At 45.8% G+C, this 20,809-nt stretch overlaps 2 protein-coding genes across 2 annotated transcripts in view; one reads left to right on the top strand and one right to left on the bottom strand.

Moving 5' to 3' along the window:
- zfpm2a (zinc finger protein, FOG family member 2a) overlaps positions 1-3,527 on the top strand; it is a 46,961-nt gene extending 43,434 nt beyond the window's left edge. The window contains exon 4 of the mRNA XM_060064766.1: positions 5-3,527. Within this exon, the coding sequence (XP_059920749.1) occupies positions 5-2,553 (2,549 nt within the window). The 3' untranslated portion in view covers positions 2,554-3,527. The remainder of the gene's footprint in view (positions 1-4) is intronic.
- Positions 2,824-19,662, bottom strand: si:dkey-122a22.2 (uncharacterized). Its single transcript, XM_060064767.1, has 11 exons — positions 19,480-19,662; positions 18,974-19,133; positions 18,631-18,702; positions 18,431-18,507; positions 17,603-17,703; positions 16,330-16,446; positions 15,384-15,458; positions 6,839-6,977; positions 4,872-4,954; positions 4,623-4,719; positions 2,824-4,472 (listed from the first exon to the last, which is right to left on the bottom strand). Exons 1-11 carry the CDS (start codon positions 19,537-19,539, stop codon positions 4,305-4,307), a joined length of 1,149 nt encoding a protein of 382 aa, XP_059920750.1. The 5' UTR covers positions 19,540-19,662; the 3' UTR covers positions 2,824-4,304.
- Between the last annotated feature and the right edge of the window lie 1,147 nt (positions 19,663-20,809).

Here is a 20,809-nt window from a genome sequence, read left to right as displayed (position 1 = left end):
CAAGGTGTCAAAATGGAAGAGAGCATCCCTCCTGGCACCAACTTGAAATGCACAATCTGCAACTACACGGCAGATTCCCTTATTACATTCCAGCATCACATCATGTCTCACCTGTCACAGGCGGCCTTTAGATGCAATCACTGCCATATCAGCTTCCAGAGCCACAGGGAACTCTTACAGCATCAGGACTTACACGGGCACGGCAACAAACTTCACAGGGACGCCGACGGCACCGAGCTCTCCCCCCGGGGTCCAGAGGACAGCCTCCAGCAGCATCACGCCCGCACCGAGCTGGCCCACAGGAAGGACGCGCTGCTCGGAAGCCCCAAAGGGACCCTCACCAAGGAGACGAACACGGAGGGGGAGGTCGACAAGGCTGAGAAGAAGCCAATGCTGTCTATGCAGAAGGGAGAGGCCCACCCGGGCAGCAAAGCCAGCTTCTCTTACACCAGGATCAAGTCTGAGCCCTCCAGCCCGCGGCTGGCCTCGTCCCCCGTGCAGCACAACATGCCCACCTTCCCCATGGGCCCCTTCTTGTCTCAGTTTGCGTTCTCCCAGGACATTTCCGTGGTCCCGCAGGCCTCAGAGATCCTCGCGAAAATGTCAGAGCTTGTTCATCGGAGGCTCCGCCACGGAGGAAACAGCTATCCCCCTGTCATCTACAGCCCCCTCATGCCCAAAGGGGCTACCTGTTTCGAATGCAATATCACCTTCAACAACCTGGACAACTACTTGGTCCACAAAAAGCACTACTGCAACAGCCGCTGGCAGCACATGGCAAAGTCTCCCGATTTCTCCAGCCTGTCGGACAAGGTTCCCGAGGCAGTGAGCCCGAACAACGGCCACAGTTCAGTGAGCATCCTGGCCGGCTGCCACTCCACGGAGACCGACAGCCACCTCATGCAGTCAGCTTGTCTGAACTCCAGCGTTTTAGACATGATCAACGCCGGGGGCAAAGGGCCCGACAAAGAGCTACCCGGAGCGCTGAAGAAGGTCACCACCCCGACCGGCACCGAGGAGAGGGTTAACGGCAAGCAGATGGAAGGCAAGAGCCCCAGCACGGGCCTGGTGGAGAGCGACAACGACCCCAACAAGACCACCTGCGAGGCCTGCAACATCACGTTCAGCCGGCACGAGACCTTCATGGTGCACAAGCAGTACTACTGCGCCACGCGCCACGACCCGCCCATGAAGCGCATGTCCGCCAACAAGGTGCCCTCCATGCAGAGGACCATGAGGACCCGCAAGCGCAGGAAGATGTACGAGATGTGCCTGCCGGACCAGGAGCACCTCAGGCCGCCCATGGGTCAGCAGCAGGGCTTCCCCCCGATGGGGAACCCCTGCACGTCCCAGGAGGCCGTGGAGGGCATGGCCGAGCGCTTTCATCCCCGGTGCGACGTGTTCCCGGGCATGGTGCCCAAGCACCTGGAGGCCTCGCTCACGGTCACCAAGTCCGTCCTGCCGCCCAAGTGCAGTAGCGGCGAGCCGCAGGAGATGGACGCCCCGATCGACCTCAGCAAAAAGTGCTCGCCCGTCCCGGACAAGACATGTAACTCCCCGAAAAGACTGTTGGACTACCACGAATGTACAGTATGCAAGATAAGTTTTAACAAAGTAGAGAACTATCTCGCACACAAACAGAACTTTTGCCCCGTCACAGCTGTCGCCGCGGCGGCAGCAGCGGTTCAGCAGCAGCACGGCGAGGCGGGCAGCCTGGAGCCCGCCGCCTTGTTCCCAGATGTGAAGGGCGATGGCAACAACAGCAGCGCCGCCGACGACGTCTACGCCAAGAGCCCGGGCAAGTGCGAGAAGAACGGCAACGGGAAGATGATGGTGCAGAACGGAGGCATGTTCCCCCCTCACCTGGGGCCGCTTCCCGGGCTGCAGCCGTTCACCGAGCCCCAGCTCCTCCCCTCAAAGGACGAGAGCAAGAGCATGTTTTTGCCCCACTGCCTTTACCCCGGAGCAATAAAGAAGGTAAAAGGCGCCGAGCAGATCTCGCCGTATTTCGGGATAAAGCCGACCGACTACGTGACGAGCGGCGCAGTGATCCCGGGGGAGCCCGGGGAACCGGAGCAGAGCGTCAACGGGGGAGGGGGGGGAGAGGCCGGGACCCCCAGAGAGCAGCCCCAGCCGGCTGCTGCTAATGGCTGCCCCCACCCTGGCAAGGAGCCACTCCCCCTGCTGCCCAAGAACAGGGGCATGATCATCGTCAATGGGGGGCACAAGCCCGAGGAGCGCTCGGGAACGGCGCCACCCCAGCAGGAGAACCAGTCCCATAACCCCCAGCAGCCAGATGGCCACTCCACCAATCCCTCGCCCACGTGGGGCACTGAGAACACGGCCGACTCCAACGAGAACGTGTCGCCCACGGCCAAGTCACCCGGCGCGGAAGCCCCGCCCGCGGCCAATAAAGGTGTGAACGGGTCGTCACAGGCCCCCGGGAGCGGCAAGTACTGCCGCCTCTGTGACATCCAGTTCAACAATCTGTCAAACTTTATCACCCACAAGAAGTTCTACTGCTCGTCACACGCGGCGGAGCACGTCAAATAAGTCCCGGAAGAGGGAGAGCGCTTCTTTTTCTTCTTTCACCCGTCACCATAGCGTCCCCTAACTTTTGCCCAACCAACTCCCCTACCCTCCCCCCCCCTTTTTTTCTTCTTCCATTTTGGTAAACTGTTGTGTCTGGAATAGAGCATCTTGCAGTTCTTAATGCTGCTTGTGGACAATCAAGAGAAGCTTCTTCTTTCATCGTTTTAAGACTTAAAAATGCAAAATCAATTGTTTGAAAAAGAAAAAAAATGGAAAATGAATCGAGAATAATATTGGTGCCACTTTCACATTTATTTATTTTACAATCAGTATTAATAGGAGTAGTGATTTTAATTTAAATTCAAAATGAAATTTATATCAGAGTTGTTTGTAACGTTATTGTATAGTCATTCTTGTGTAGCACACATATCGTTTACACTGTAATGTAGGCTCAATGAAACAATAGACAGAACATGAAGACAAGATGCATTTTAGACACAAAAATAGCTACTGAGGCACTTGTGTATTCTTATTTGCTGTACCAGTTTTTTGTATATGTTCAAAATGTCACTTGCGGTTTGCTACTAATGAAATTGTTAGCCTTAAAAAAATAAAATAAAATAAGAATCACCATTTTGAGGTGATTTAGTGGGCTCACATGCATACCCAGCATCTGACATCGTTTGGCATATACACATGGCTTTGCATACATATGTGGCTGTTTGTCCCTGTCTCTTATCTTCAACTCAGATGTGGATGTTCTCATGAAGATGGCAGCATTCTTGTATAGTACTCGTATTTCTGTTGAATGATATTCTTTGATCTCCCTTTTTGGAATTTTTTGCTCTCAATGCAATACTTTGTAAATGAGGGAACGTTACTAAAAAGCAGTATTATGAAATGGGGGAATTGTGCATATAATTATTTGAAACCCCATTGGGAGAGAAAAAAAAAGTGAATTGTACAAGAATTAAGTTTATTGCTGATGAGCAGAATGGGTGGGACTGTCAGTGGGGTACCTGATGTAAAATGATCATTCCAATGTCCTAATTATGGGAGAAAAATGTTTCTTAACAAACGTTGTTGCTATGCATGTATATGGATGGAATAAAATTCCAGATCTGTTGGAAATTTTTATTTTGATGTGGTGTCATAATTAAACTTAAATCCTCAGGATAATTCAGTGTCGTCTGGTCTTTTCTTTCAGTAAATAACGATTCAATGTAACCGCTGTAAAATTCACATGAATGGCCTTAAAGAACCTTAAAGAGGTTGAAATAATGATGTTTGTGTACTGTTTAAACTTCAGTAATGTAGACATAACCAAATAAATATTTAAGTTAACACTATACCACACCAGTATAAAAGGACAGTCTCTAGCAAAAAAATTAGATATATTCAAGCAACTTCTCATTTTTAATACCTTCAGACACTATTTTCCAAACACTGCTCACTATCATCAAACCATATGTCCCTATCATAGTTTCAAAGCAGTGAGCCTTGATTCAGGCCTTCAAATGCAATTGGCCCGTATGCATTTGGCTCAGATGAGACAAAGAAAGCATGAAGTACTGTGTAAAAGGTTTAATTGGTGAGGATTTTTAAAACTCGCACATAAAACTCAATATATTCACATTGATATTCACTTCAGATATCTGCCGCACCGTCTGAGGCAGCCAATAGTATAGAAAAAAAAAAAAGTAACAGGCAGCAACAAACGATAGCAGTTCCTCAGATTCGTGATGCATGTATGAAATGTAGGCCAGGTCACGTTACTCGCTCTGCTGCCTGGACTGTCGCTGCCTCACCACGCTCCTCAAGTGCTGACTGATGACAGATGGTCTCTGGTAGATCATTCGCCGGTCCACACCTCCGATCCCAACGTGATTGGCCGATGGATATGATTCACCCAGAAACTTCTTTTGAAGTTTCGCCACCATCTGCCGTGAAAAAAACGAAAAAAAGAAGAAAGATAAGACATTCACATCAGTTTTCCATGTACATCGGTTACGACCGCCTGTTGGCCCGTTGAGGTCGGTGTTGTACAGCTCGGACACGCCTGCAGCAGGGCGGAGGGAAGGCGTCTCCACCTGGTTCAGATGCTCTGGAATCTGGCTGTCGAAAGACTCTCCGGTGATCACGCTCACAGACGTCCTCGTAGAGAGGGGTTTGAACTTTGTGATGTCCCTGAAGAAGAGCGCACAACATTTAGTTTTTTGTTATTTACTGACCCATTTAGGCATGTTAGATAACAAATATGCACCGATATGGAGCGCTACACAGTACGCTTGTGACTTCAGTCGCTCTGAGTGTTGTTGTGGTTGCTGTTGTTTCCCGACCTCACTTGAGCCGCACTCTCGTTCAGGAAGTAATGCTCGTCCACGGCACTGCTCTGGTGGGCGGGGTTACTCAGGAAGTACTTCTATGGAAACAGAATGAGACAAAATGGATCGATGCATTACGAATTTCACCAAAGAAAGGTTCAGGTATCCAATTTCCTGAAAATAACCTGTATTAACCCCTCTTTTTTTTGTCCACTTCCCCAAAACTTAATTGACAATGTTTTATTTAAGCTTACACATTGAAAGTAATAAAAAATAAATTATCGTAATTCTCCAGTTGTTAATTTCTGCCGGTAGAAGAACAGATATTGACACTGAAATGAAACAGTCACTGTATGTGTGTGCATATATATCTCTCGCATGTGATGAGGGGAGATAACTCGGGTGCCATTAACATAGCAGCAAACAATTCTGCTCCAGTTCAATTAAGCAGTGGTCACAGAACATGCCCTTGAGAAATGGACTGCATGCTCTATTGAATTCAGTGTGTGTGTGTGTGTGTGTGTGTGTGTGTGTGTGTGTGTGTGTGTGTGTGTGTGTGTGTGTGTGTGTGTGTGTGTGTGTGTGTGTGTGTGTGTGTGTGTGTGTGTGTGTGTGTGTGTGTGTGTGTGTGTGTGTGTGTGTGTGTGTGTGTGTGTGATGACCGTCACTAAGCTATTGGTAGACACCTTTTTTTCCATTCCTTAGAGAATTAAAGCACAATGATGTCCTCATCTCCTTGCCAACCAATGTAAGACATTCTAAGCAGAAAATAAAGAAATATAATTAAAAAAGGCCAACCATCCAAATGCCGTTAAACCAGTGGGTGGTACTGGACCACTAGGTAACAAAATATTGAAGCAGACATTGTTTAGTAACCCATGTTTCAAGTGTAAAATCTGGTGCGATTAGCTTTACAATTAGCACTCACTGATCTTCCATCTCAACCGCTCTTTCCCCACTCCAGTGAAAAAGAACAAGAAACCCCTTTGTGAAATGTATTGTTTCCCACTTAAAACCACGCCTTTACAGACCGTTTTGGCCGCCGAGGCGGCGGGGGGAAATTGGCTGTTGTTCATCATCAAAAGCAATAGCTGCTGCTCTGTCGGTGGCGCTTCGCAAAACAAGTCGACTAAAATGAGTACAAGGCCTGACGACACGTGGCCACTTTACCATTTAAAACAGATTTAGTGCCCAGCTCAGCGGTGACAGCGGCTTGTGGAATCATCCACCCAACCCAAGAACTCATCTGCAATATACACCGCTGTCTGTGGGGAAGGTCTGTACTAGTCAATATTAATGGCCTTCCAAGAAAAACATTATTTACAATGACCTGTCAGAACCTGGGGTTTACAATATAGCATGCATCCCAAGATATACAGTGAGGACGTTTGTGATGTCACGGAAACGTCTGCAAACGGGTTTATTCTCATTCGCCGTATCTTGGGGGGGGCTCAAAAACTGTGATGATAGGGTTTGTGATGATGATTCTCTTCCCCCCTCTCCATATTCTCAGCACAGATCGGTTTCCCCACTGCAGTCATTATTGTTCTGGCACCAGCACCACCATGTGGCAGAATAGAGACACTACTACCAACAAACTCATGTGCAAAGTACGTGTAAAATGTCTCTGACTACAAATCACTAGAGTGATCTTCAGCGGTATCATAATAATTGTTTATGTATTATAATACAAACAAAAGTAATTATTAATCAGGTAATACATTCGCACAGTTGGAGACTAAACATAAGTGCAAGGTTTTGAGATACCTTTGAGTATTTTGAACCTTTCTGTTCCCTCACACCATTAGAGTTCCTTTAAAATTTGGGCACACAATTTGGGACTCATGACTTACAAATACTTGTGTGTGTGTGTTAATGTGTGCCTGTGTGTGTGAATGTGTGCCTGTGTGTGTGAATGTGTGCCTGTGTGTGAGTGGATGCGTGCCTAGACACACATGTGTGTGTATATGCCTGAGCCTCACCTGGCGCTGTACGACGTCCTCAGCGACGCCATCTCCAGTGATGGCGGGCTCCATGACGCCCAGGATGATGAGCATGCGACTCAGTCCCGTCGCCGCCGAGAACTGCCTGGCCTGGAGCGAGGGCAGCAGTTTACCGTACCTGCAGGAACACACGGGAGCAGTTACACACTGGGTCAATCTAAATGAACACCTTATGTCCCGAATATATGACCTGCGATCAGTGCATTGAGTGAAGGTCAATCGCTTTGACTTGTTCTCATTCTTAAGAAAACTAAATCAATACATCGGATTAAAACTTAATCAAAGCTGGCAGAAACGACAAAGGTGAAACCGAATCAAGGCCAGGACCACACAGAGGTCAACCATGAATGTCCTCCTCCTCCAAGAACCGAATCCCCCCCCCCCCCCAAAAAAAACTTTCTCCATGGAGACATTTAACTAAAAGAAAGATTTTCTTCTGCGTCAGATGAGCCGCCGAAGGAGAAGCAGAAAAGCAGAAGAGAGCCGGGATTTTGTAACTCGGGAAGACCAATCGGTTTCGGCTCAGTGGTGCTCTGAATTGGCCGGTCTCGGCCTGCGGAGCTCAATCAATAGTGCCTACCCGGGGCCGCCGCCGCCGCGGAGAGAGGGCCGTGCGGGGCGGCGACACGCTGTGGATCAACCCCTCCACCGCTGCTCGACATCAAGGACGTTCTCTGACTCCCAAGATACGGGGACAGGGGCCCCGGTGTGCACTGTTCTGGGGCCAAACCCGGGCTGGGGTTGAAATCGGCTCTCCTCCGACAGCCTCAGCACAGCGTTTCATGCTGGCGTCAAAGGAGAGCAGAGCGGCCACACGCCCGGCCCTCCGCTTGAGTGTAAAAGACCCCCCCCCCGGTAAGGGGTGATCAAAACATCGTCACCAGTGTCTCCAGGCTCCACTCAAAGACCTGTAACCAGTCTGTTCCGATTGGTGACTAAACCGATATCATTACCAATATCTGAATATGTAACCAATACCATTTGTCAAAATAACCATGTGATGTATTTTAGTAGAGATTCTGCCTGAGAGCATTTAGAGCATGCATCTGCCACAAAGGTTACGATAGCAATATTTTGGTATTTGTGATAAGAGTACTTGTGAGAGTATGATGAGTATGGTGATACATAGGGGTGACATGTAACACTCATATTGATTACAAAAGGTGCACGAGTGCTAAATGCTCTCCGGCAGAATCAGTACAAGGGAGTCATTCTGAAAAAATTATAATGTTCCAGTTGTTGCAATGAAGTCTGGAGAGCTTTGATCACCATGCCCGGCATTGTCCTATAACAAGGCCTTTGATCATTAATAACGTGTGACGACACACTAAGTTGTATTTGCAAACGTCATTCGGTTTGTGTTCGCAATGCCACTTGACTCCGGTGATCCAAAAGGGGCTGTGAGTTATCTTCGGTCTCCAGCCTTCTGTCAAAGGCCATTCTGAACCCAGAGTGTGACGGCAGCCATGTTCCCAGAACTACTTGCTCGGGTGGACTCTGGCCTTCTTCTCATCGAGCCTGGGATCGCACGACGAAAACCAACTAAGCACCGAGCAGAGATCCATTAAAACGGTAGGAGGACACATTTGCCGCCAGTTGAAACGTCAAGCCGTGCTCTGGCCAAGCATGTAAATGCCGAGCGGTCAGATAGAGCGAGAGGAGGTGGGGGGTGGTGCTCGGCTGATCGAAGGGCTGTGAACAGACCCTCGCAGATAAACACGTCCACAAGACCTCCCTGCAGGCCAGTTGTAATCACAGACTGGGGGAAGAAGGTGGTAAGAAAGAAAGAAAGAAAGAAAGAAAGAAAGAAAGAAAGAAAGAAAGAAAGAAAGAAAGAAAGAAAGAAAGAAAGAAAGAAAGAAAGAAAGAAAGAAAGAAAGAAAGAAAGAAAGAAAGAAAGAAAGAAAGAAAGAAAAGGAAGAAAAGGAAGAAAAGGAAAGAGGTGTAGGAAGAAAGGAACACGTGGGCCTTATTTTCTCCTTTCCGCAGACGGAAACTTTTCAAATCAGACCTCAGGAGAGTGACATTCTGACATTCTCATCTGCCTTGGCCACCCGCTTCTCCCCCTGCAGTCATTCGCCGCCATCGCAATTTAGAAGCCACTCCTCGACCCAGCTCTTTAGGGACGTTTCAGCCTCCGCACATTTTCCACCTGTCACCCCTTCTTCCCTTGATTCCGGGAGAGAGAGAAAAACACGCTCTTTCCCTATCGGACCAGCCCACCCCCACCACCCACACACAGACACACAGACACACAGACAGGCAGACAGGCAGACAGACAGTTTGGATCTGGTCAAATCGTTCCCGGGTCTGGCATTCAGCGTTACTTGAAGGATTCTCCAGCCACCTGTCCTATTCCCTCCTCTTCTTTCTCCATTTTTAATTCTGCCCCGGAGTGAGGATTATGCAGAGCAAGGCATGCGTGTCAAAGGGAAATTTAGTGGGTAAAGACAGCCAAGATTGGCGGGATGAATTAAGCAGATAACGGATGCAGACGAAGTATTGGGGAGGGGAGAGCATGTAGAGCAAAACACCTCGCCCATGTTGGTCATTTCAGGAGGGGGTCTCTCTCTCCCTCGCTTTCACACACTCACACACACACACACACACACACACACACACACACACACACACACACACACACACACACACACACACACACACACACACACACACACACACACACACACACACACACACAAAAACTACCCCCCCCCCCCCCCCCCCTGCAGGAGCAAGGAGGCAATATCTAAATTAATAAAGTGATGAAATGAGTTTGTGCCGCGGCGGACTTTCTGCTGTTTGACTTTCCCATCTGGATTAGTGCAGGCTGAATGGACTGCTCTGTTACTTTTTTTGTTACCGCCGCGCAATTCACTGTCGGAATTTGGCCCTGTAGCGATAAGGCTAAGGCTCCATCACCTCCCCCACCACCACCCGTCACCACCCAACTCCTCCACCACCCACCTCCCCCCCTCCACCACCCCCCTCATTACCATCTCATCACACATGCGAGGCCTCCCGTTACCTGCGAGTGCGGCTCAGCGCCACGACAGCGACCATTACACGGGCTCCCCCGCTCACCATTACACGGGCTCCCCCGCTCACCATTACACGGGCTCCCCCGCTCACCATTACACGGGCTCCCCCGCTCACCATTACACGGGCTCCCCCGCTCACCATTAGCGCCCGCCGCGAACATTTCAACATGGACTATTACACGCGGCTCAGCTAAAATACAACACCGCCCCGGGGTTTCGTACCAGAGCGCTTTATAGTCAACTATGGCACAGGGGGTGGATTGCTTTTAAGAGGAAAAGGGGGCTACGTCAAGTGGCACGTTTTTTGGAATATATGCCGTTATGTAGTGGTGTTGGTGATACCAATCAGATTTTAGATAAATAATCTAAAGTAGTATGGAAGACTGGCGCATATCTGGGTGAACGGGGCGTTTCACCCTCATTCGCTTCATGTTTGTTGGGACCAATCATGTTGCTGGAGGCGGGGATTTTTAAATGCTTAATTGAGGATCACAAACTCATCCAGCAGTTGTAAACTGTCTGTAAAGGCTCATTAAAATCCCCTTCTGAGAGCTTCATCTACTTGCTCAAATGAGTTTCAGTAGAATATCTTTGTGAATAACAGGACACACAAGGTGTAACTAGGCCCCTTTTCGTGTTTTCTTGTGTAAACTGGAAATATGATGCTCTGATTTTAGGCTAGTGGTGAATACATGAACAGCACATCATCCATTTTACATGATCAACATCTGATGGAACAGAGGCTATGGTGAAACCCTCTATAATTCATGAAGGCCAACCGGCCTTTAAACAGAAATAGTGGGGAATATTATACACAGCTATACACAAAAGCACCATTACCTATTAGAGCAGAGAGACAGAGAGACAGATACAGAGAGAGAGCTGAAGTAATAGCAAAAGGTGATATTATATGAATAGGTGCAGTAATCTTAGGTTACGGTATAATTTTATAAAACACTGGCCTAGACTTTCAATTTTGTCTCATCCAAAATGGCAATAACAAAATCTTGAGAAAATGTATTTTGAGATTTCAGAGAACAATCCATCAGTCCAGTTAAAAAGTAAAAAACGCTGCAGCACCAAAACAAAGTTAAAAACTCTGCAGCACACACTGTGGCCACATGGTGTCACTCTAGCACCGCGACGTCTCATTAAAAATACAGCCTTGCTTGGAGAATATTAACACGATCGATACACCCAACCAGCCCCGAGTCTGTATGGATTACCCTGCAGGCGGGGTAAACACACAGGGCCCACGGCACCAGAGCTTCATTAGTTGCGTTTCACTTACAGGTGTGCTAATTTCAATTAATTGGCATTCCCGCCACAGGGAGGTTTCTCTTTGAGGGCGGATGGGGGGAGAGCAAGAGAGAGAGATAGGTCTGGTCTCAACCATGCTAGGCTTATTTAGGAAGTGCCGCGTTTCAGCATTCACGCAGTATCAATGTTTAAACTCACATACATACAATAACACAACCAAACATTTAACGTCTGACCTTAGATATTCACCTCGGCCTAGTCCTAAAGAAACTCACACAGCACCACATTCTGCCAAGCTAAGCCCGCTCTTCATCTGAATTACTGGTCCCCATGTTCTCTCACAGCATCACCTCTTCGCCTCCAACCAGATGCCAATATTGGTGCATGGTCCCTGAGAGATGGGGAGGCTGGGGCTGGAGAAGAGCTTTACTCCAGCGGATTATTTAAATACAGCTCACAGGGAGCATAAGCCAGCGGAAAGTGGGGTTGGTGGAGTTCTTTTGCCTCACAACTTCTGCTGCAACTAAACTACACTTACTTTCCTGCTTGCAATCTGAGCTCTCTGTCAGAGAGCCCACTCTGGCGAGAGAAAAATAGAGCGAGAGAGTTTGAGGGTAGGAGAGCTTTCAGCAAAGGTTATGTAATGCTAAGCACTCAAGGTTTTCAATTAGCTACTGTATAGGCAGGATGGGAGTGTTTCAAATCCAGGCACAATGGAAAGGGGTAGGCGCTAGAGAAAATTAAAATGGCTGTCCCCCCCCTCCACCACTCGCGTTGACATTTCCACAGGTAAGACTACATTATAGCTGAGGAACATTACCGTGCGTTGCCTTCCACAGTTGCGCTCATAAAATACCATCGCTAATGGCATTCCGTAAATTGCAGTGGCGATGGGCAGAATCTCTTTGTACTTTTGAACTCCACTTAGCATATTATAGAGCACTTCCAATGAAACAGTAGCTACAGCAAGCAGAGAGGGGTTGTCAAAGTAACAGGCATAGGGAAGGAACTGTGGAGCCAGCAAAGGTGAGAGGCAAAACAAGTTGCGTATGTCCACTGGAAGATGATTCACCGACACAATCAGACACAGCAAATTAACTCATCTGTGTCCTTGCAAACTATGCCACTCTGTGTGTGTCGTCGTAATGTTTGGTTAGTGGTGGAACGACGGTGGAACAGAAGGAACTATGGTCACAGCGATGTGGAGAACTTAGCGTGGCAATATCCTCAGTCAACATTGTGTAAAATGCATGTGCATGGTTGCAAATATTTTGTACAGAAACTTTCTGCCAGAAAAAAAAAAAATTGTGTGGTAGCATGAATGTCTGGGTTTAGTAGCCAGACGCAAAAGAAGAAGCGGGACTTCTGACTTCTCTCTGATGTGGTTTTGTACAATTCTTTGTGACAAAGCTCCTTATTATTCTCCCATCTTGGATGTTGTTAGCTGACGTACACAACTCATAAGAGAGGGGAACTTGCGTTTCGGTAAAACCCATGAGCTTCTCCGATGCCTCTGTGATACGTGGACAGGAAAGAATTGTGTGGCATAATGAGAGCGGTGTGCGTGTGGTGTTTAACACGTTCATGGTGCATTAAGACGGGCAGCGACCAATCAATCAGCATTCATTACCATGTGAGGAGCTTCCCATTAGGAGGACGGTTCAGAGCAGTGAGTGTCTCCAAGCGAATATCGCCCCATGGGGCAAATCATTTTGAAATCCTCTCTCCGATTCACTCACACACATGCAATGGGACATAAGCCCACACACAGACACCCATATCCCAATGGATTATATAAAGGTGACTATAATGTACATTTTAGCAAACGTTCCTGCATAAAAAACATTAATCCAGACAGGTCCTGCTCTCTACGCTGGTCAAAACCATCATGTTCAGTGCAAGGACATCAAGACATACTGCCCTTACTTACCGGGGAGGTAATTAAAGTAACGCTATCAGGAGTTGACATTGATTTAAAAGAGTGTAGAAGGAAAGAAAGGCTCATATTTTGTAGTGTGTGGTTATTCCACAAAACGCAAGGTTGTTACAGCTCAACATAACCCTGTTTACATCTACTGCAAAAAAGGTGACACTGAAACCATAGGCAGGCCAGCAGCCCGTTGATGAGAAAAACCACTGAAAAGACTCTCCTCTTCAATTTGACCTAAACAGATGGGCTTTAAATAAGGGCAGGGTGCTGATCCCATGCCTGTAGCTTCCCTTTTTCTATCATATACACACTCACACACACACACACACACTTCTCTGGGGAGATGTGAACACATACACTGGAGAACACGAAGACGAAATCAGAGCTACGTGCAGCCACATTAAAAAAGGAAATCCCCAATAGGACAGTTATGATTAAACCCCCAAACCCCCCTACACAACAAGGACACATGCACGGAGGCAGGGACACACACACACACACACACATATGAAGAAAGAGAGCGGGAGAGAGAGCGAGAGAGAAACATTTCTCGGGAGATCTATTTTACAGGATATAACAGAACTCATTCTGGGGCGTGAGCCGCCGTTAATGACTTTGGTCTTTGATGTGTAAATCCTCTGGTCCCCAACACCCTGCTGATAGCGTCTTCCCATCAACCCCCATCCTCCCTCCTCATCGTCAGGTACAGCTGAAGCCCAACCCCACCAACACCACCACCACCACCAACGCATCACCCGCTGGATGACATATGCACCGAGGCTGATCGCAAAATACCCATTCATCTACCGAGGGAAAAACTAAGGTAGACACGCCCAGCAGGTGGTCTATCCAAATGTGAGAGAGCAGCTGAAGTAAAGCGTCTTTGTGAGAGAGCCAGAGACATCCCAGAACACCGTCACTCATGACCTGCGTGACCTTGATCCCCTTGGGTCAGGACCCAGACGTGGGTCAATGGGGCATTTTGGTTGGGTCGCAGAGCATATGCCAAACCTCCATCTGTAGACAGAAGGCCCGAGTTGAGCCCCATTTGTTGCTTTTTGTTTGCTCAATACTTTTAAACATTACTTCAAGGCCTTGTTTATTACTGCAATATTGGAAAGGACTAATGACACTTGTGGTTCCTGAGGCGAGTTGAGAACCACCGCCGTATAAATTGAGATCTGTGTCTACGTCTCCATCGGTCATATCCCGGAAATGTCCTCACACGTAATCCGCAATCGTGCCGCAGCCAGCCCATCCTCCCCTGATCGAATTGTGTTCTTCTACAATGTAAATGCAAGTGTTCTCCCTTTCTTTGCCCCTTCCACAGCCACCCGGTGGGAGTAATTGGATTGCGGCTGCGCTGTCATATCGACAGTTAAACCAATGGCTATTAATCAGCAAGAATAATTGGAAACGTATCCCTGACAACTGGGGCTGCTCTACTTAAAGTCACATACAAATTAGGCACATTTTCTGTTCCCCATTTCTCCATCTATTTCTTATCAGAGTTAGCGCATCATTATGTAACCACTGTGCTGCGGATGTTAGTGACCTGGAATCTCTAAAAGATTGAGCTCTGCCAAACTGGCTAGGGCATGGTCTGAACATCATTGACTACTTCCTGTCTTTATGCTGAAGGGGACGGATATTTGGACTCTGTGACACTTAGAGCTTGCAGGTTCTGCAATATTCTGAAACCCAAATTACACAAATCAATAGCTGATTTCAGTTGATGGTTAAGAGCTTTATTTGCCGTTAAATGGTTTGAATGATTGTAAAATTGACTGCAAAGTAACAGTTCATTTAGTCAACATTTTTACTGATAGTCATCCTAAAATCATTAACAAACCATCTAGACTGCAGCAAACACATAATATGGCATGCGAGCGCTAATGGCTTGCCTTGTAATGTTTTAGAAAACTACCACTACTCTAATTCATTATTCGTTACAAACAAGTCACCCCAACACAAAAACAAACAATAATATGTCTGCCTGCTGCGATTACCATCCACTAATGAATTTCTGGGGCCCCTGGAATGAATGAATGTTTTTAATGAGCCCCGCCCAACAAGACAAATCAGGCAGGATGAGTTGTCAGCACAAGGCCAATCAGCACACGCCCCGAGGCCCGACTGCTGCACATAGAACACGATCCAGTGTTCCTATCTCCGGCTTGCCAATTCCTTTTCTGGCTCATTTTATTTTCAAAGAAACAAGTCCCAATGTCCCTGTTCCTCCCCCCCGCCCACCCACCCCCTCCCCCCCATGGAGGGAGGCGTATCAACTCACCAGTACTCCTTCCATTGGTCCTCCTCAAACACGTCCTCCGGGATAGGATCAATCAGAACCAGGTCCGACACAAACCTTGGGGGACACAGAGAGGACAAGCACGCACACACATGGATTTGACACACACACAAAAGAACACACGTGAACATACACACACGTGAACATGACCACACACACACACACACACACACACACACACACACACACACACACACACACACACACACACACACACACACACAGTAAGACTCTTGCACTCTGGCCTGAGCGGTCGTGGGCTGAGAGATGGATGGGGTCGTCCTACCCACAGTTTCTGTGTATTTGCCAATCTGTGACCTGCCCAGACTGATGACCAGCGACCACGTCCAGAGGGCCATATTTCCACTCTGTGTCATCTACTCGACACAGCCTTCATTGACTCACTTTAATGGCCGTGACATCACGCCTAATCAAACGGTAAATCTATCAAACCTGGAACCCGGCTGACTGCGCCGTGAATCACAGAGGATGGATGAGACGGAACACGCTCAGGATTTATGGATGCTCTCCGAAAATGAATATCTGTGCAATTTAGCCAGGGGTGGAGGTTGTTAAGTGAAATAGGAAATTTAAGGAAGGTACTGCAGTGTATATAGAGCAAAGATTGTGTACGTACAGAAATATACACGATAATAAGTATATAGTACGAAAACAAATCCCATACAGTATCCCCTATGTGGTGGTTATTTAAAGTTGTACAGCATTTGTTAACCTGTTTGTATGCTATTAAAAAAGGAATATGCGATAGCTTTTTCATTCCTTTTAGATAATTCACTGTTTAGCTTTGGACAAGGGATTTCAAAACGCCCTAATTAATCTTATAATGACGTCAAAAGTATCATCTAGGCACTAACTAGCTGTCCTGGGCTTTAGCTTCCCGACAGGTTGCCGGGGCAACTAGACTCACGCATCATGGATGTGGCTGTAGAACCTGGCGTTGAGCGTTCCCAGCTCGGAGCCCACCAGGATGTAGGGTCCGTCGATCTCTGCCGCACGAAGGAGACGGTGCAGATCATCCACCATCCTGCAGACAAAATGTAGAAATATAATATCAAGGAAGACTCTAGGTGTGGTACAACATAAATGTCAAGTAACAACAACAAAATAACCTTAAAACAGGGCACGTCGCAAACCAGCGGAGCCTAAACTGTTTCCTAATTGTGGAGGGTGAAACCGGGCCAAATGACGTTAAAACTCCGTACACTGCACTTTAATAATTTCCTACGGACACGTGAGGGAGACTCCATTAAACAAAACAAAACAACTAAAAGATAAACAGATGACTGCAAAAATATTGTTTTCTTTGTCCTCATTTCCACAAGATGATTTACTGCAGTCAGAAAAGGGCAGTGTTATATTACATTTTTTATTTTTTGTTTCTTTCTGGATAGCCTGCGGTGAGGACAACGGATGCCATATATCCACTTAGCCAACACTGCTGAATGTAAAGCGAGGGATATGAGATATGGGATGAGTCGGATTTCTCACTGCAACGCACCAACCAACACATATTCCATAAAGACACTACCTCATCTCACACAATGCAGCCCCATCTCTTTCTAACTACCCATCTGTGTATTGGTGGCTGTGGCTCCACTTACATCAACCCAAACCCAGACCTTTTATAATGACAATAACTTAAATTTCGGATGTCAGTATTCAGCACGTCAAACTGAACACAAACATGCTCTGGCATGTAAGTGAGCCCATAAAGGACTTGCCAGTTAGCAAGTCCCGGCCAAAAGCCAGTACCAATTTTGTGCAACTCCGTGAATGTCTATTTGAGATGTTCTGTTCCCACAGGGTCAAACAAACACAGAAAATGTTATCTCCTTGACGCAGGTAATCAACCCCCTGGTATACAAGATAAAAAGAACACATAGGTAACAAAGTGGAGCGCTGATGGTCAGGATAACCAGACCAGAACAGAACTGCTGGACAATCCAAACTAGCTTCAACTACTGATGCACAAAATGAATTACTGCATCATAACATCACCCATTAGAACAAGAAGTAGGACACATGTGATGTCCTGTTTACAATATAAATGTATTAATGTAATGATCAATTATGCATGTGTTAGCGGTGAACACGATAGCACTCTTGAGATTTAAGTCAGGTTTTTCTTTCTTTTGAAATAAGTCCATGATGTCATTGCAAACAAAAAGCCTCAGACTCACCGACCAGTGGTGGACATTCCCCAAACCTTCTCGGTTCCTGAGCTCTCGTTCTGCATCACTCTCTTGCTGAAGCCCAGGCCCATTCTGTCATAGGTGCACACCTACACAAAGAGGTAACACGTTTAGATGCTGTTAGCTTCACATATGAACTTGCATTAGCAGCACTGCCATTGGCGTCCTTTACAAGAAAATAAGACATTGCACTTTATGCCATCGAGAATTATTCCAAAATGCTTTCTGTGAATGTTGGTCTGTTGCTATGCCTTTTAATGTGAGAGACATTGCCCCGTCAATTTATTTTTTTCGAATCTAAGGCAATTTAAATATTGCATATTAGAAAACAAAGAAAAAAACATACAGGTCTATATGTGCTCGGAAATGCTTGCATCTTTGTTCTCGGTTCTTTCTTCATTCATTTATTATTATGTTGCTGCTTCTGTTGTTGCTGGATGTAGGTCGTCGGAAACCACAACAAGTCTGACCTCATTGGGGGTCGTATTTCAGACAAACAGACAGCGACGGCCAGTCTGTCAGACTCAGCTTTCTGCAAATGCTGTGTTCTCATTGGACAGCATACCGCAGCACTACTACAACAACAACAGTCCTCTGATGACCTCTCCTTGGTAACGGAACTGTAAATACTCAGACTGCAGTCCACTGCGTAGTTGGTTTTGAAGCTAAATCAAAATATTTTTTGCAGTACAATATGGAATGTTTAATTGATTTTGGTTTCTATCTCTTGAATGAACCTGATAATACACAAATAATAAAAAATAAAAAAATCCCACTGTAAATATTAATAATCATTATTTTCTGTAAATTCCTCACCTTTGTCAGCGGAGCAACACTTTCTTGGACATGATACCAAATGTCTGAAGACGCTCCGGTTGGGGCATCCAATATGACTGTAAACAACGATGGCAGTATGGTTAATCAATGAAGCAGCAAAAACAATGGACTGTAATGGATATAATATGGCTAAAATATGAACCTGTGATTTACAAATTGTTTAATGAGTGTTCCATTACCAACTGGTTTTCCTTGTCCTTTACATAATAGGTGCATCTTTTGACCAAGCCCGACATCAAGGATCTGTCCTTCTGCATTGGAAGAGAATAGAGACGGCTGTTAAGAACAGATTCTAATGCATGTATATAGAAATAACCCAAAAAATATTTTTCTTTTGAATTGAGAGATCAACTCAAATGTTGAGACAAGTGCATAGTGGCAAGAATCGCACAAATGTACAAACATCCAGGCATGTTGCACACCATTATTGGAATATTTTCTGATGACAGTATAAGGTGGAAAAAACTGTCAATTCTATATAGAGATAAGTGTATATTTCGAAGGATGGAATATGCTGGGAACCTTTCGGCAGTAGTAACTGTCCTTCTCTCTGCAGTGATGCATAGTTGAGGAACGGTGGTACGGCGATGATGAAAAGCAAACAAGTTCCAATATTCTTGATGATGGACCAGTAGGTGAAGCGTTGGTCCCCGGCTTGAATGGGTTGTACACGATCAGCATCCTTGGTAGAAAAATGTTTTGTTTTTTTAAATAATAATGATCACAATCACAGTAACAGTGACCATTTAAAACAACCAATACGAAGTGGATTCTAACTTATTCCTACAAATCAGAGATCAACTTCACTAATCGAATTTACCAGCACACCCGCTTAAAAGCGTCGGCTCAAAAACATAAGCAGCCATGTACCTAGGATGGGGCTTGATCGCCATTTAACTGTCCTTATCTGAGATTGGCATTACGTGCTTATGTGACACGTTGTATTAAACGCCAAACAGTGTGGCGAACGGAGGTTTGATTGTTGGTAAACGGGGAAGCAAGAAGGTGTTTCAAATTACATTACGTACCCTACTTTCTGACCTACGAGATTCCCCACTCGAATCTTGCCCTTCAGTTCTTCTGCGCATTTTGAAAACAATATGAATACGCGATGCACCAAACAATGTGCGGTTTGAATGAAATACTTTTCGGATTTACTTCCTTGTTGTTATACAGGGGCCGAAAAGGGACAGATTGCACCGGTGTGATAGGCGATATCAAATTACAGACCTTTGCAATAAATAAGCAGTGTTATACGATGAAATTGTTTGTATATAACGCAATTTACATTAATCATCATATTCTATGAATATAAAAAACGGATGGAACTAAATATCTAAAGAATAAAATATTACGATATGCATGGGGGGTTGCTGTTGGGATTTTTTGGAGGACTGGGCACAGTTGAATTGATGGCCTGCAGGGGGCCCTGTATCCCTTAAACACACCCATTATGTATTCAGTAGGTTTAGCACTTATATCCATGGTTTTTATCAGTGTATTGGATAATAATCGCAATTTAATACGAGTATATTTAAGAATCCCACGCCTTCAAATGAAACGTGGTTCCAGCCTGGTTATAAAACGCCTACCCCTTGTTTACGACTGTAATGAATCATTCTGTTTCTCCTAATATCCAACCAAGTTGTTACCATCGTTTAAATTATATATATAATATATAATAATAATAATAATAATAATAATAATAATAATAATAATAATAATAATAATAATAATAATAATAATATACTATCTTTATTAATTATAGAAAAAAATACTTTTGCTCTGAGACTCTTACAGCACTGAGATTTAAGGAAGAGAGGGCATGTCAAGATATTTACGAGTATCCACAACTTTTATCCAGCAAGCCATGTCTAGACAAAGTTAAACCGGAACATAAACCCTGTTTTGATAGCAGACACATTTTGTGACTCAGATCACACAGTAAATTCATTGTTGTAATTTAAAACGAGGGAAAGACTGAAATGATTTAAGTCTGGTATTGGCTACTGTGGGGGAGACAAAGCTGCATCGGCCTGTTGTTGTTGTGGTTGTGGTGGTGACAGTGGGTGTCCAAGTGTGTGTGTGTGTGTGTGTGTGTGTGTGTTTTTGTTTGTATCTGTCTATGAAGAAGCATTGGCTAAAATAATGGGCGTCACATTGTTTGGGTTTGTGTTTGTGTTTGTGTATTGGGGAGGGTGGGGGTTCAGAGTTGATTAAAGCTAATGCCATTGGCATTACTCCACCTCTCTATTTATCCTTCCTCTGCCTAATTAGGACTGCAAGATGTATAGACCAATCAGGGAGACATCAATGCCTTCTGACGGAAACACCTTTCTTTCCTTTCTTGCACTCTTT

The sequence above is a fragment of the Gadus macrocephalus genome, chromosome 11 (assembly GCF_031168955.1).
Source record: "Gadus macrocephalus chromosome 11, ASM3116895v1".
NCBI lineage: Eukaryota > Metazoa > Chordata > Actinopteri > Gadiformes > Gadidae > Gadus > Gadus macrocephalus.
The sequence above is the reverse complement of the archived record's forward strand: the minus strand, read 5'-3'. Positions and strand labels throughout refer to the sequence as shown.